The sequence below is a fragment of the Brachionichthys hirsutus genome, chromosome 2 (genome assembly GCF_040956055.1).
Source record: "Brachionichthys hirsutus isolate HB-005 chromosome 2, CSIRO-AGI_Bhir_v1, whole genome shotgun sequence".
NCBI lineage: Eukaryota > Metazoa > Chordata > Actinopteri > Lophiiformes > Brachionichthyidae > Brachionichthys > Brachionichthys hirsutus.
The window spans coordinates 11,485,352-11,501,336 of NC_090898.1; the positions used below are offsets into that span (position 1 = coordinate 11,485,352).

The window sequence follows — 15,985 nt, forward strand, 5'->3', positions numbered from 1 at the left end:
TCAACTCTCAGGTATCTGATCTGCTTCTTCTTCACTTATAGCTGGCTCCATGAATGCCACGTGCCTGTTAGTTTGGATTTTGTGCTGGTTTCTAGTGTAAGGGGGGAGGATGGAAGTTAAAGCGCTGGTGTCATAGGTCACAGCAGGGATAATTGGAGGTTTGGGCTGTTTACAGCATCTGCAGTGACATGGAGTCAGGAAGAGGTACATGAGGACGGCAATAAATGACACCAAGCAGCCCAGCAATGTTGTGTAGCCAGTGTTGAATGGCTCCACTGCGGGTAACAGCACCGTCACGTTCACCTCTCGGGTTGCGTTCAGTGACTGTTTAACATCTAGAGCGGTGCACACGTACACACCTGAGTCATTGACCTTGGCTGCTTGGATCTCCAAGGTGCCGTTAGCCGATAGGCTGATTAGTGTGTCGTTCGTGCTGGTTTGGGTGATGCGCCCCTTCCTAGGGGAGAGCCATGTAAATGAGAGCTCTGTGCTTCTCAGGGGTGTTTGGCAGTCGAGGCGCACTTCATCTCCCACTGAAACCAGCACGCTGGAGAGGAACACAGTCACCGGCCGTGACACCGCTTTCTCCACTGTACAGTTGAGGAAGAAGCGGTTTTGTTGCAGGAATCGGATGGATGAACGTGGATCGCCGGAGATGATGCAAGTGTGGTCATATGCGAATTCCTTCAGTGCGTTATAACCCCTTAGACTCCAATGCCAGAACATGCTGTACATGGAGCAGTCGCAGATTAGAGAGTTATTGTGGAGGTAGAGGCCTCGCTGCACCAAACCCGGCAAAGCTTTCACGTCCTCCCATGGCAGTCGGCTCATACGGTTGGACGAGAGGTCTAACATGGTCAGAAAAGGATGGCTATGGTCTTGGATGGAGAAGAATGGGAATTGTGTGATCTGGTTCAGGCTGAAGTAGGCCTTTTTTAAGCTGCTGAGACCGACCAGTGTGCCAGCCTCCACCTGTGTGATCCTATTATTGAAGAGGAGGAGCTCCTCAAGCCTCCACAGCCCCTTGAAATAGTGTTGTTCCACCACTTGCAGCTTGTTGGAGGACAAGTCAAGGAGCCTAAGGCCAGAAGCATTGAGGAACACCCCATGGCCCAGGGATCTGAGCTGGTTGTGGGACAATTTGAGGTTTTCCAGAACTGGCATCTTGTTGAAGATGCCCGGGCCCAGCCAGGATAGATGGTTGTAACTGAGGTCAAGGGTGGCAGAGAAGGTGGGAAGGGTCCGAGGCAGCCTGCCCAGACCGCTGGAGCTGCAGCTCACTGTGTCGGATACACAGAGGCACATGGGTGGGCATGTCTGCTCTGATCCGCAGATGAGACAGAGCAGCACCAGGAGAAGACGCGCATGCAGTCTGCAGGTCATGTTTCCAGACTTCAGATCCTCCACGGGTTCTGGTTGAACAAGAATCCAATGAGAAACAGCATCAAGTATTAACAGCAACTCTGTGGTTCTGTAGTAGACATGTAATATAACTGCATTGTTAAATAGGGAAATCGTTTTTCTTATCTAATATTGAAATTAGATTTTGAAAACACCTACTGACTAATCGATGACTTTGACTACTGAAGCTTAAAATCATTGTCTGATAAGTCAGAACTTGTAAAGGGCGAAGTTGTTGTTTTAAAGTGATAATCAGAAAGGGAGATGCCTTACCTTAACTACATATTCCTTTGCAGGTAACATCGGGTGAACGTAATCAGAGATGCCTTCCTGGATATTTCCCGCAGCTGACTTCTGAGGTTGGAAGAATTTGAAATAGAGTTGAACAGGTCCTTTTTTCTTTTTTTTTTAATTTCCAAACCAGAAATAAAATAAAAAAATCCTAGAGATCATATAAGACACCAACTATACGACGTATTTCCTCCTTTGAAGTTGCATCCCATGACGACCAACTCCCCACAACAATGCTGTTTTTTTTCTTTTCTTGAACGAGCCTGTGGTGCTCAAGGACAAATCATTTTCACTTCCAGTTTTAGATCTGTCCACATCTTTGTCCTCGTCCCAAATGAGATTTCTACTCAACAAAAAAAATCCTGCAGCGCTCAAATCAGAGTGCAGAGCTCAAATAATCTCCCACAATCCCCTCCTCCTTCTATGTGCAATTTAGAGATTGGCCTTATGTCTCCCTCTCTCATTATTAAGTAATGATGCTGTTGGTTACCCTTCCTGCTCTCAATCCGGCTTTCTCCATCTCTCTGCTCTGCTGTATTCCTTTACCCACAGTATTCCATTTATGCATTATAAACAGATAAGTGGACCCCGCCCCGTGAAAGTAGAGCTTTTTCTCATAAATGCCCATCCTTCATCTTGTGCTGTATTTAGCTAGCATCCATGCTTAATCGTTCTGACTGAGAAGGTCTTCTCTCACCTGAGCACTAAGTCTTCTCATCATGTCATTTGCATTTTAGCACCTGCACTGAGGGGAGAGATGCTTGCCAGCTGTCCAGCAGACTTGCTCGCATTGTCTCACTTTGACAGTGCTTTAATCACTACGTCCCATCCTTTCTCCCTGAGCGTCCATGCTTTCCATCGGCTCTCGGTTTGAATAGATATATGCTTGGATTGGATCACACCCCGGTAGCATAGTTGACTTTTTCAAAACAGGCACTGGTATCAAATCCCTCTCTGGGAGTGAGATAGAGCAGGAAGAGCAGGGCAGACCCAGGGCAGACCTGGGTGGAGTGGCGTGACTCCGCACAGGTCAGGGCCCAGGCCTGCCCCGCTAACCTGCTCCACCCCACTCACACAGTGGGACTCAAACCCAGTGCCTCCCAACACAGTGGAAGTAAATATTGCTACTAACTACACCACCGTGTTGGTCAAATAACAAGTTGATATTTCAGACCACAGCCGTTAGAGCAGGGGTGTTGAACCTGTCTGGTGGAGGGCCCAGAGGCTGCAGGTTTTCCTTCCAGCTGGTTACTAAAGCAGGTGATTTTAATTATCAACACCTCCTCCAATTTGAGAGAAGGAACTCATTCGTGAGATCAGCTGCTGGAGAGATGGTTGGAGAGAAAACTTGCAGCCTCTCGGCCCTCCACCGGACAGGTTCGACACCCCTGCGTCAGCGTGTTGTTATGTTGTGCTTTTTCCTGATGTGCTGTGTGGAGTGGATGTGAGGTGACAGTCAGCTGGTCCGTGTTGGATCAGCTGATTGAGCCAGCCAGCATAAGAACTGCGCTCTCCAGTCGTCCTTCGCCTCTGAGACTGACTTTGGATGTGTTAGGTATTGCGTGTGTGCCACTGGATTTTGGTTCATGTGTTAATGTAGCTGTCAGTTTGGGTGTGTGTTTCTAGTTCACTCGATTCATGTCACTGTGTGTTGTATTCAGCTTTTCTTGGGTTGCTTTGACACCAGTATGTGAAGAGACAAGAACACCATCTAGTGGATAGTGGATGAAGCATCCTCCTATCTATATTATCTCTACAACACAAATCCAGGGAAAAATAATGCAAATAGAATGTGAAGATTATATTAAAAGATAAATAGAAATACACGCATGCCAGAGATATATAGATAAATACAACTTTATTATCCCTCAGTGGTGAAAGTTCACCATCACAGCAACTCATAAAGGCAATATAAAAAGCAGTTAAATAAAGGAAAGGGAAGTTTATGTAAACATCAAAAGCATCAACCAGGTTGCAGGGCAGCATTATACAATCTAGCTGCAGATGGAATAAAAGACCTATGGAAGATTTTCGCTAACATTGCAGTCAATGGAGCTTCAAAATTAGTTGAATTAGTGTACAGCATGTGTGCATTAATGGCTGTCTGTCTCTGCATGGCGACGCATTCGGGGTGTAGCCCGCCTCTCGCCAATAACAAGCTGGGGTAGGCTCCAGCAGCTACTCCCGTGACCCGCAAAGTAGAAAAGCGGAAGAAATGTTGTCTTAAACATTTTCCATTTCCAATCAAACTGTTTACAGAAACTACAACTTCTAGTTAAAAATTAATATCTGAGCTAAAAAAAATGGCAACCAGGCACTCATATGCTCAGATGTTGTGCTGCTGTACTTCTGTTACCGAGAGCAGGAGCTAAGCACAGCTCAACTCCACGTGCGTCCCTACAAAGAGATCAGCAGGTATGAACGAGGTCTTGGGTTATGCACAATATCCCTGTTGCCTCAACCATCTCCATCATCTGCACTGATTGCTAACGGATTTCAATTACGACTCAGGGTAGTTAATATGATTGCTTGCTGTTTACCCTTTCATGCTTCTTTCCATGGAAGCCAATTATGCATGAGTAGCAGTGGATGAGCACTGGACGCTGCTAATGGCTCTGCATCTCCCTTTGTGTTCACATTATTGAAGGATATGGCTTGTGAAATGAGATCACCACTCACCACTGCACTATCAGTGATTGTGCTATAAAACATTATGGGCCAGAACACAGTGAATTGTGTGATTGTGGGGTGGCAGGCTGTCTGCTATTTTATCTTTTGTCCTCTCATCTCTTTCCCATTTTCTCCTTTTTTCTTTCATTTAGATCATATTTTGTCCTCCTCTTTGCTCATCCATTCGTTCCCTCGAATGTTTCTTTCCCTTTCTACTCACTCCTCTCCTTTGGTTTATCTTCTCAGTTCTTATCTCTCCTCCACACCTATATCATTTCCTACCCTGTGGTTATCACCAGAGACAGACAGGGCGTGAGCTAAGGCTACAGTCTCTCTCCACTTCCAGATCAATTATGGCGGACTTATCTATCCACCGTAAATGGATTAAAAAAAAAATCAATCAAATCCATTGGTCTTAACGCACATAATAATTCAGATTCCATATAAATTGCAGTCATAACTAATAATTATCTTATTATATGCATGATGTGACCATTACTGTAGACAATTGCCCTAATGTGCAAAATAAATAAAAAAAATCCTCGACTACAATAACTTCCTGTTAATCCATGATCTACACACATTTTACGACACAGTGCAGAAACAGAATGTCATCTCACAAATTATAGAGGAAAAGAACTACGTCTAACATGGACTGGGTTTATGTCGCTGAACTCCGTAATGCAATGGGTCCTGCAGCCAACTGTCTGAGCCACGTCACTATGTTGGTGCTCAGACAGATACCTGGGGGCATAAAGGTTGATGAGCAGTTAGCGTTTCCATCAAGGGTCTCTAGGGCCTTCTGTGGCAAATGAAATCATCGCTGAACTGGTAACTCAATTTTACTTGGGGGCATTTTCTCTGGAACTGCGAACACCAACGCTTTCCCCAGGTGATGAGATGATGTAACCGAGAATGGCCAAGCACCTGGTGCAACAGGACAGCCCCCCCGTTCCAGTATTGTGTGGCTGACGTTGTAGCATTTTTTAAATATACCTTTGATTTTGATGCGTCATGCGTGGAAATGAGGGTCATCTTTTCTAAACGTATGTCTAAAAATGAGCAACTCATGAGTCTGACAGCTTTACTGTTAGCCCAGGGGTGGAAGAAGTAATTGTATCCTTTACGAAGTGTGAAAATCCTGCTAAATCCAACCCAATCACAATTTATTACAAGCATAAATATTTAAAATGGCAAAAATAAATGTACATTAATAAATGTTATCTGTAATTGTGGTTTAAATCATTATTTTATTGCTTACACAAATGCATCGCCCTATAAGTAGAATTTCACTCTTTCTACTTTTTTAATTATACATACTATACACTTTAGGAATTTGTAATCCCTGGTGTGGCCTCTCTAAATGTTCACAGGACAAATCACTGGGGGCTGTCTGGTGATTAACTGGGTCTCGAGGAGGAAAAACATTCCTCTTCATGCATTTCTTTTTAGCTGTTTTCTAATCTTTGCCTTTTTCAATCAATGGATGATTCTTCGGGTAGTTATTTAAGGCCGGTGTAGGTTTTAGACCTGTCACAATTACAAACCAGATTCCAAAAAGGCTTGGACATGGTAAAGAGTGAGTCAAACGTAATGTGAACATTTCTCAATCGATCTGACATTCCACATGTTTGAACCAGTAAAGCAACAATAAATCTAACGTCGTACCGCATCAGCTTCATTGATTATTGTGTCGGGCAGAAAGGAGCTGCCACACAGATCACGATTGCTGGGGTTCTTGTAGGGATGTTTTTTTTTTTGGTGCATGGTGGGAGGAAGCTGGAGAACCTGGGGAGAACATATAAAGTCTGCGCAGAAAGGAATCAAACTTGGAACCTTCTTGCTGTGAGGCAACAGCACTGTGCCATCCTGCTGCCCACAGAGCTGTACCATTTTGATATATTACTACAGTTGAATCTCTAAAAGTACATAAACAAAAATATGTGCATTTTATCTGCCACTTTACAAAACAGTCCCAAGCCACCCTCTTCTCATGCACCCCCAGTCCGTTCTAAAAACAACAGAGCAGTAGCCCGTGATGCATTTGGCGAAGTTTTGTGCTTACTTAATTGGCTTTACTGAACACTGCCACCTTGTGGCTAAAAGCTACAGCAGCAAATCTATTCCTATCAGACCATTTTAAATGTACCGTAAATTATTTGTAAAAAAAAAAAAGTGTAATATTCTGAATAGACAAAATAAATGAGCAAAGAACACATTAACAAACTGCTAATGCAACAAATGCAAGGACCACCTATGGATCCAAGACCCCACCCAGTCTGCTACTTCTACTCCATACTAATCAAGTTAGCTCTGTTAATTATTTCAAACATGTTACAATGAGAATTCCAATGTTGCCAGAAAGCTTCCAGCTGTGTTAGTGAAAGTGATGTATTCTTCACCCTTTTAGATGAACTAGTAAACGGTCTCCTCTAAAAGTCAGATAATGTAGATACGGGCTGAGATGTAAAGATGTAACTCCATTAGAACACATTAAATGAGACTTTAATGCTTCCTGTGGGCAAACTGCATCATAACACCTTCATGTTAAAGGGGTGCGCTCAGCACTCAGCATCTAAGGACATCCTACATTCACTATGTAAAAGAGCTGGGGTGCAATGAGAACCCCCCAAAAAAACTTTCAGTTATTCATGAGTGAACCTCTGTCATTATAACATTTTTCCACAGATGCTGAAATGTCCGTAAATGGGAAATGGAATCCTTGGCAGCGCCATCCTTACTGCTCTGTTGCAGAATAATGCAACCACATGATAGATACAAGTGGACCGCCACCCTGCAGCGCTTCTCACTGATTATCTAATGAAGATGATAATTCTATTTAAAAGCAAAGTGCAAAAGACAAACGAGTGCCAAAACAATGCAAGACGGCCGTATATCATGCTGCTGTTTGTCAGCTGCACGCTGTGAAAGCAGAAGATGAAGAAGAAGGGAAGGAGAGATGCTGGGCCGTGGGGATGAAAATAGGATTGAGTGAGACTGATTGTAGCCTGCCGAGGGCCGCCACTAAACTCTGCAAATATCGTTATGAGATTTTCAATGAGGTTGCAGCCATCAGATAGTGAATGCAAACAGTGTTGCTGCTCCACTAGTCGGGCGTAGTCGCACCAGGTGCAACATGTTTGTGCAATTCAATCTGGCTGCAAGGCCACGAGGAGGTTTTACTTTATTGCTTAGATCCCAGAACAAATCATAAGCCTGGCAAATATCAGGGGCTGGGCTGCCTGGAGACTGGCTGCGGGTTCGGGGATTTGGGTGTGCACTGTTGTTTGAGTGAGCACACAATGATTACCACCCGCTGTTTACTGTTGTACAAGGGCACCGGGGGAGGATTTAAAGTGTTCTTCATTATCAAAATTTAAATTGCTTTGCTGATAAAGTCTATTCAAAATTATCTCATATTTCAATAGATTATTTTCCTCCATTATAAAGCACCAACACTCTTCATAGGCCAAAGCTAATGAGAGATAAGAAACTGTAGATAAGGGAATTTGGGCTTGCGGCAGGATGTTCTTTGGTTTATTGTACACTAAACAGAAAGCAGCAGAAAGGTTAGAAGAGATGGAACTCTCTGTAAGCCGGCACATATCAAACATAGAGTTTGTATAAAGTGAGCGTGGCGGCGTACCACAAAATAAAAGTGAAAGGCCATCTGTCATTGCAGTCGGCCTTGGCCTCTCTGGTGTGATTATTTCTTTATCGCTCTCTTACTGGTTATCTGTGAGTAACAGTGACCGTCTGGATGACTTCCATGGCCATATTTCCTGGTTTGACTCCAACATTGTAATTCATTCCTAATATCAGTGGATTTTTGAGGCTCAAGATTCCACAAAACAGAAAAAAAACTTCTCAACTGTAAAGAAATGTTGATACAATTAATTATATCAATTTAGCCAGGGGGTTGAGTGTGTCACTACAAAATAATGACTGAATGATTTCAGTCCTGGTCGATTTGGCCACAGCTGTAGTTGCTGCTGCTCGAGAAGATGCAGCACAGGTCAGAGAAATTCTGGGCAAAGAGACATTAGTTTTGCTGCAGCTGCTAACAGCTAACTGCTAGATAAACTAACAAACTAATCTGATGCTAAAAATGCCAAAAGTTGTTCTGTTTCCCTATTTGTGCTGAACAGTAGTGGTAAGAGTTAGACTTGCTGATAAGCTTATTTTCTGTAGGTAATTTGTAATAAATGCCAAGTCGTAGTGCCCCATTTATTTCATGCGAAGCTGCATCAATGACTGGGCCATGAGCTTTATCAAAATTGTTAGATTATTAGACATTTTATTTCAATGGATGCCATAGAGATGATTGTTTTCAAGGAATATAAAGGAATGGAGGCTCATATTGCCATTATTTTCTTTATTGCTTCTTTAATACTTTTGTTTACATAATTCCTATTAAAATTCATGGAATTACTCATTGTAAAGTACAAGGTTACCTATCATTACCTCCTATCGAGGAGGTTATGTTTTTCACCTGCATCATTAATAGCCACAACAACTTTAATGATGAGGCAATAGACAAGGCCTGTGATAAATATTAGCTCACCAAGGTCAGCGCAGACAAGGGCCCATCTGTCTCTGTGCACCCTGAATGGATCTCAGGCCCTTACATTTACTGTGGCCCCAGGGCAGGGAAAATGGATCATCAATCTGATTTACGGAGACTCTGACCAATGCTGTCATTTCCAAGCAGAATAAGACTAGTTTCTTCTTCCCTCATACTTGCAGATAAATTCATGGTGGCTAGTAATTATAGTATATCTCATGAATGAGTTTCAACGGGCTTCACATGGCAATACATCCAACCAGCATGCCACAGAAACGACTCTACGGGCATTGTGGGTGAATTTACTAATGCAGTCAGGCCATTAACAGCTAGGTTAGAGCAGAAGAATAGTGGATCTAGCGAAGAATAAACGGTGCTACATGTTTTAAGGTTATCCTCTGTCATGGTGATGAACCTCTATGGCCACACATAGAGCTGATAATGAGTCTGCAATCCATTAAAAACAAATTCTTCTGTACCAAGACACGCACAACGGAACCCTGCGATAAAGAAATAAGCATGAACGCGTTGAACCATTATAGTGCAGGTGCATCATCACTGCTGGAATCTCATCCTGTTGGTAAATCTGTGCATGTGGAATATCTGGGAGAAATCCCCCTCTTCCTGATTAGTGCCACCTCCTTTTCATGCTGGTTTTCCGGTCCCTCCAAAACCAGCTGTCTTCTTATCGCCCTCGCCCACCTATGAAGCTTCCTCTCAAGCAGCTCCTGCATGAGAAAAAGGCATTTATCTGAAAGTGTAAATTGCTCCTTGAGAGGGAAGAGGTTGTCTCCACAGAAGTCAGCCTTTAGGGGTCTTTTTAAAAGCCAATACTTTTCTGCTCAGCATTACTCTAATATTACACAAATCCTTCCAACCGAGGGGCTGGCTTCTGCATCCTGAGGTTGCTCCAGGTACAGCACATTAGTTGTACTTTTCCTGCCCTCTGTGTTATGTGTTGCATTCAAGCACCGAGGAGAAAAAGAAGAAAGGACCCTCCCTGACTGTTATTCCCCCCCCCCCCCCGGCTGGGAGTTTAAAAACCTTGCCAGCAGCCCAGGAAGCAAGCGGGTGGTCAGGCCAAGCTTGCAGTGCTCCAGCAGACTTTGAACTTGATTCGTGAGAATCTGCCCATTGTTATTCACCTGGATCTTTGCTATTTGGTCGACTTTCAGACCCAAACAACATTATAGCAGGTCTGCTCTGCGCCCCTCTTCTGTATTCAGCTCAGCCCAGTGGGGATTTGTGTACTCTGCATCACATCACACTCTCGTACATAAGTCCCAACATCCCTTTGGAACCCCTCCCTCAGCACATTGTGTTGTAGCGTGTGCATTGTTATCTTTGGCACGGTGAATATTGTCAAGGGATGATTTAATAAGAGAGAGATTGCTTGGTAACAAAAAGAAAGAGCCTCTGATGGAGAGCCGCCCTCTGATGAGGATTAGTTTTATCCTACATATTCACATTACAATGATGAGGCCAGAGACAGCAGCTCCCCTGCTTCCGTGTGGCATCCCTCTCCTGCAGGTATTCACAGCCCGAGCAGACAAGGCTATTACCCAAAGATGAACTGCCATCGCGGCGATCATTGTGGCTCACAAACAGAGGTGCCGTGGCAAATTACATAGGAATGTCATTGAACGACTGCTGTTTGCGTTTCTTGATTTGCACGGTAATTAGCATGATAAATCACATATTTTTGTATTCCTTAAACGTATGGACGGCTTCTTGCAGTGCGTGACTATACAGCCTTAACATCTTCCGATCATAGGACTTTAATGTCTTAATCCCTCAGCATATTGCAGGAGATTATCTTTCTAAAATTAACTAGCCCCTTGAGACTGCAGAGATAGCAGCTGTTTTTTGTCACTTGGTGAGTTTTTAACAAAGTGGCCTCATCATTGGGTGAATGTGAGGCCTCATGTAAAGCGCTTTGAGCACCGCGAAGCAGTGGAAAAGCGCTATATAAGTGCAGTCCATTTTTTTTTACCGTATACGAGAGAGTACATTCGCTTTCTTTCTAAAGCTGCTAGACTATGGGGCAATTGTGCTGCTTCCTTTGCAGCTTGAATTCATCAAATAGAGGAAATGCTTGCACACAGTTTCAAGGGTTCTTAAAGATTCTTTTTCATTGAAGGGTCTGTTGTCCGGCTTGTGTGTGCTGCATGTCAGCTCTGTATTGCCAATCCGACTTCAGTGCTGGTGTGTCTGACATTTATGGAAGGTAGTTTGTCTAAATTTACTCAGAGGTGCATTTTAGATGTCACCCTGTGTATAAAAAACCAAGGTACTTTCTTTGAAACAAATGGTAGATTAATCATACTTATAACTGCAAGGACACAATATTTGATTACAGAACACTCGTGTCTTTTATATGGATCTAAAAGCAGCAGCTCGTCCTCTACAGATTTCAGTAAAACTGCAGATTTGATGGATTAATTTTGAATTATCATGAAGGATGGTGAGAAAAGCTCATTGAAGGGCCAAAGAATTTAAAACTGTGATGAAATGATAAGTAGCTAAATGGATATTTGGCAGCTTGGCAACCTGGAACATGTTCTTATCTTATATTAATGTTGATCATTATTTATTATTTGCATATTGCTCTCATTTATAGTACATATACAAATAAGTATTTTTTTTTAATGGATAGATAATTTTGATCATAACAATCTTCTTACCCATGCATTCTCAAAAACATTGTGCTAAGTTTCCTTGTCTTATATTCAATTCAATTCATTTTTATTTATGCAGCACCAGAAAGTTATCGCAAGGCACTTCACAGGTAAAGCAGGGAAAGACCGGCAGGTTAGTGTTCATGTTGTTGCTGCATGGATAACATACCAAACAGTTTACACTGGATTTATATGTATGAAAACAACTTGGACAGACAGCTAGTTTGTCACAGAGCAATCTCAGATTCACATATGAAGTCACTTTTTCCACTATGGGTAGAGTCCATTAATCATTTAAACTGTGGGAGGAAAGTGAACATGCAAGGAACAAAAGTACAATTCAGATTGATGTATCAATTATTAGCAATCGGGGGCAACTGTGAAGAAGGAATCAGGGAATTTGTAAATGTGCAGAGAATTTTTATTTTAAATTTATATAAATGAGTGAAGATTTATGGCCTCATCTAAACCGAATGTAGCTTTTAGTCTTGCACTAGCCTGCAAGAGTTCCCTTTACCTCACATTTACTTTTGTGACTTTGAAACACAAATTGCTGTACTGTATTATTTCTACAATATGAGGTCGTACTTGAAATTGACCCAATCTTCCTCGACTATAGTATGGAGGGCAACAATTCACTTTTTCATTCCTTCTGCACAGATAAAAGTATATCTTAAAAACGTATAGGAGGGCATAAAAATGACAGGTTTAACTACTCGGAAGGGTACAACAAACATGGGTACATTTGTATATGTACAGAAAAGCACTACAAACACACACATTTAATGCAATAATATAAACAATAGCACCACACTCCTTGCATTATTTGCTACTATTACTTCTGACACCGTCGGTTAAAATAAAAGTACCTTTACTTATTACCACTAATAAGTATTTAACTGTCCCTAAATAGAGAAACTGAAAACATCTTTGTGTGCTGTAGAAATGTTCTGGAAGGGTAGCGACTAAAGCCAGGATAAAATAACATCAATGGGCCACCCTTTTCCATCATCACTGCTTATGAGCTTTTATAGAATATACGCTCAGTACTAAATATAATTTGCAGAGCTGCGTTCCACTTCAACTCACTCTATTGTAATGTAAGATATTTTACAGAGTGGATCTATTGTCTGTAATCTGATCAGGATCCGGCAGCAGTGTGTGGCTGCTGTGCTCCAGCCTCCTCTGTGTGCAGTAAACTAAAACTCAGACAAGTGATTCATGTTGGAAGTGACAGCAGATATTTATCACTGCCAGTGTTTGTGGCACAGCCAGCACGAACAATTGCTCTTTTTTTTGCCCTGTCAATCTGAAAGCCTAAGTAGGAGAGTTAAGCCCTAATAAGACAGTTTCGGTGCTCATCTCAGGCACTCCCTTTCCTCTCCTCCTGTCTGAAGAAGGGTAGATATCAGAGCGCGTCCCAGAGCACCTCCCCAGTGATCCCTGGGAAGAAATAAAGCTGATTGCTCGAATAAGGCAGAGCAACCACAACCGACTGATAGGATGTTTTGTGGGACTATATCTTCATCAGTTTTAATTTGCGAGTGTAAATAAACAGATTCAGTGTTCTCATCTTGTGAACAGCGCCGAGCCATTGGGTTGCTTCTGTATGCTGTAAGATCGTGCCTTTTGAAAATTGGGACTCCCAGGACAGCGAGGCTGTCTTTGCACTGAAAACATGATAAATAATTAAATGATAAATGTTGTAAGCAGTCACATGTCATCAGTGCTGTAAGTTAATTTCAGCTCAATTTCCCCCCAAGTGAAACCAATCTTTTCGGACTGAAAGCATCCCTTTATCTACTCTGTCTCCAATTGGATTTATAAGAAAGATTAACAGAATAAAATAATACAATATAACATGAGTTTTCCAGATTTCTCCTCACAGCAGGCTTCAATAGAAGAGCGCCCTCCAACTGTTTGGCATTCAGTGAACTGCAGCACACCATGAGGGAGTCTTGAAAGCATTAATGAAACGCTGAGAAATGTTTACTATAGAATGAACAGCGGAGAAAATTACTGACCCTGAAGGGAATGAATTTCTATTTGCTTTCGGTCTCAGCCTGTGATCATGACATGCCCACATCCCTGCAGGCACCTTGTGATTGCTGAGGTTGTCTGCTAATGGTTCGCATTTTACTTCTGCTGCACTTTCAAAATCACTTCTATCACCCTGTGAGGCTGAATACACGAGCTTTCTAAAAGCATCCTGAGAGCGAACCCGGCATGTTCCATTGCTGACCCATCTCTCTCTAGCTCGCTCTTTCTCTCTCTGCCATGTCAGGATGCGGCATTCATCAATTATGTCCTCAAGGTTCCATCTAGCAGCATATTTCCACTCTCAAATGAATGTGATTCTCGATTATTTAGCTGCTGCTCCTGGCTCCTGATGGCCCCCCAACGTCTGAAAGGATGATACTTTCCTGCACTCTCGTGTGGCTCCGACACAGAAAGGGCTGTCACTGGTCACACTGGTCATTTTAATTGATCTCCTCGTTTCCTGCAAGTTGCATTAGCTCGCCCGCTGGGGAGTTCTTTTGGCACATTAAATCTGATTTGGGTTAATAATTTATACTGCGATTTATGGATTTTAAGGCCTGAGGTTCAATCGTAAGCCTCCACTTAAAAAGAAAGCATGCTTTCATTCCTGCCGTTGCCTCCGAGTGCTGTGATTCATAGCTTCAGTTTGATGGTGTGTAATTTATTGCATAGGAATCTTTTGTAGAAAAGTTCCACATGAATCATTTTTTATTTCATTTTGATGTGATTATGTTTGACTTTCTAATTTCTCATTCAAACATCAATGAATAAAAAAATATTGATCCGCAAACAGCAAATCTATTTGTACAGTACTGAGCGCCTGGCCTGTCTTTGATTAAAACGTGTTAACTGAAATTTATGTTCAATATCAACACCAGATTTGACATCATGTGAAAAGGTCTGTTGGCTGATAATCAATAGTATCGATCAGAGGAGGAGTCTTGCAGTTGTAAGCATTAGACTTTCCTTACATTGATGCACAGAAGCAGGAAAGCCTTACATCTTATGGCACTCTTGGCCCTGCGATGAACTGGCGGCTTGCCCAGGGTGTAGCCCCGCCTCTCGCCCGTTGACTGCTGGGATCGGCTCCAGCACAACCCCTGACCCGGTAACGGACTAAGCGGCCCAGAAGATGAATGATGCCCTTGTAAAGTCTCTCTCTCTCTCTCTCTCTCCTGATGTGATGCACCTCATCTGATACCACCTTCATACCAAGGCTGGTACCTGTTTGCAGGTTTCTAACGTGAGCTCAGATGCCTGCCTGTTTTCTTTCTTGTGTGTCATGTTGAAATGCAGAAACGATCTAGGAAAACGGTAGAAAGCTTTGGATCATTAAGCTGCACCTGAAAGATGTCAGATCCTTTTATATATATATATATATATAAATAATAATAGTCATAATTTGACACATAGTATTTCAGGAAGATGAAATGAAATAACAGGCGTCTTGGGCGTTTCACTTCTTTCGCATCTCTGTTGAGAGAGAACACAGGAACTGCAGATTGAGAGGTCATGAGAATCCTTCTATGGTTATTTTTTTTTTTTTTTTTTAACATCTTTTACTTTTACTCTTTTATACTCACCGTGGGTTGAATGATGTTCATGTGCAAATGGGGAAATGTTTCTGCCGACTGCAGAGGCATCCCACCTGGGAGTTAATGATGATCATCAAGCCCAGAAGACTAAAACCAGATTGTAGTTGGGTGTTTGTGTTTTCTTTTCAGTGTAGCTGTCTGAGAGGAAATGCCTCCCAGCTGTCTGAACTCAAAGGTTCCAATTTATTTCACTATAGTGCAACATTTAAAAGCACTACAATTCTAACTGAAGCTCTAGGATGACAGTCCCATGCATCATTTTATTTCTCTAGTCCACACCAAAAATGACATTTCCCACACAGTTCATTCATGATCTATTGTATGATATTAACTTTTGTTCTTGTGTCACGGCTTCATTTTGTCTACGGCAGCAGCTATTTAATGAGTCGCTATTTGATTTACATGCTGTCATGCTCTCACTAGGGAGCTAATACTATAATAAAGTCAAAGATTCACAAAACTGCACAATGATATTGCAAAACAGCATATATCCTCAGATGTGCTTTATGTTTGATGCTCGGAACAAAGCTCAATAAGTTTCTAAAGATTCTCAGCTGATTAAAAAAACCTGAATGCGAATTGCCTAAAATATCATATCATCCCTTATTAGTTTCCCTGCACTTGCCCCCCCCGATAAATCCAGATTGGAATTTAAAAGCAAAGCCATTAATACTCTTCTACTGACAAATTATATAGAGCTTGTGGCACTCTAGAGACACATAGTTTCAAGATGCGAAGGTACTTGT

At 42.3% G+C, this 15,985-nt stretch overlaps 1 protein-coding gene across 1 annotated transcript; it reads right to left on the reverse strand.

The window, feature by feature from the left end:
* On the reverse strand, nt 1-1,383 carry LOC137908790 (amphoterin-induced protein 3-like). Its single transcript, XM_068753215.1, has one exon. It carries the CDS (start codon nt 1,381-1,383, stop codon nt 1-3), a length of 1,383 nt encoding a protein of 460 aa, XP_068609316.1.
* Nucleotides 1,384-15,985: the final 14,602 nt, after the last annotated feature.

Excerpts from the sequence above, each read along its gene's own strand:
- LOC137908790 (XM_068753215.1), bottom strand. The coding sequence starts at position 1,383 with ATGACCTGCAGACTGCATGCGCGTCTTCTCCTGGTGCTGCTCTGTCTC.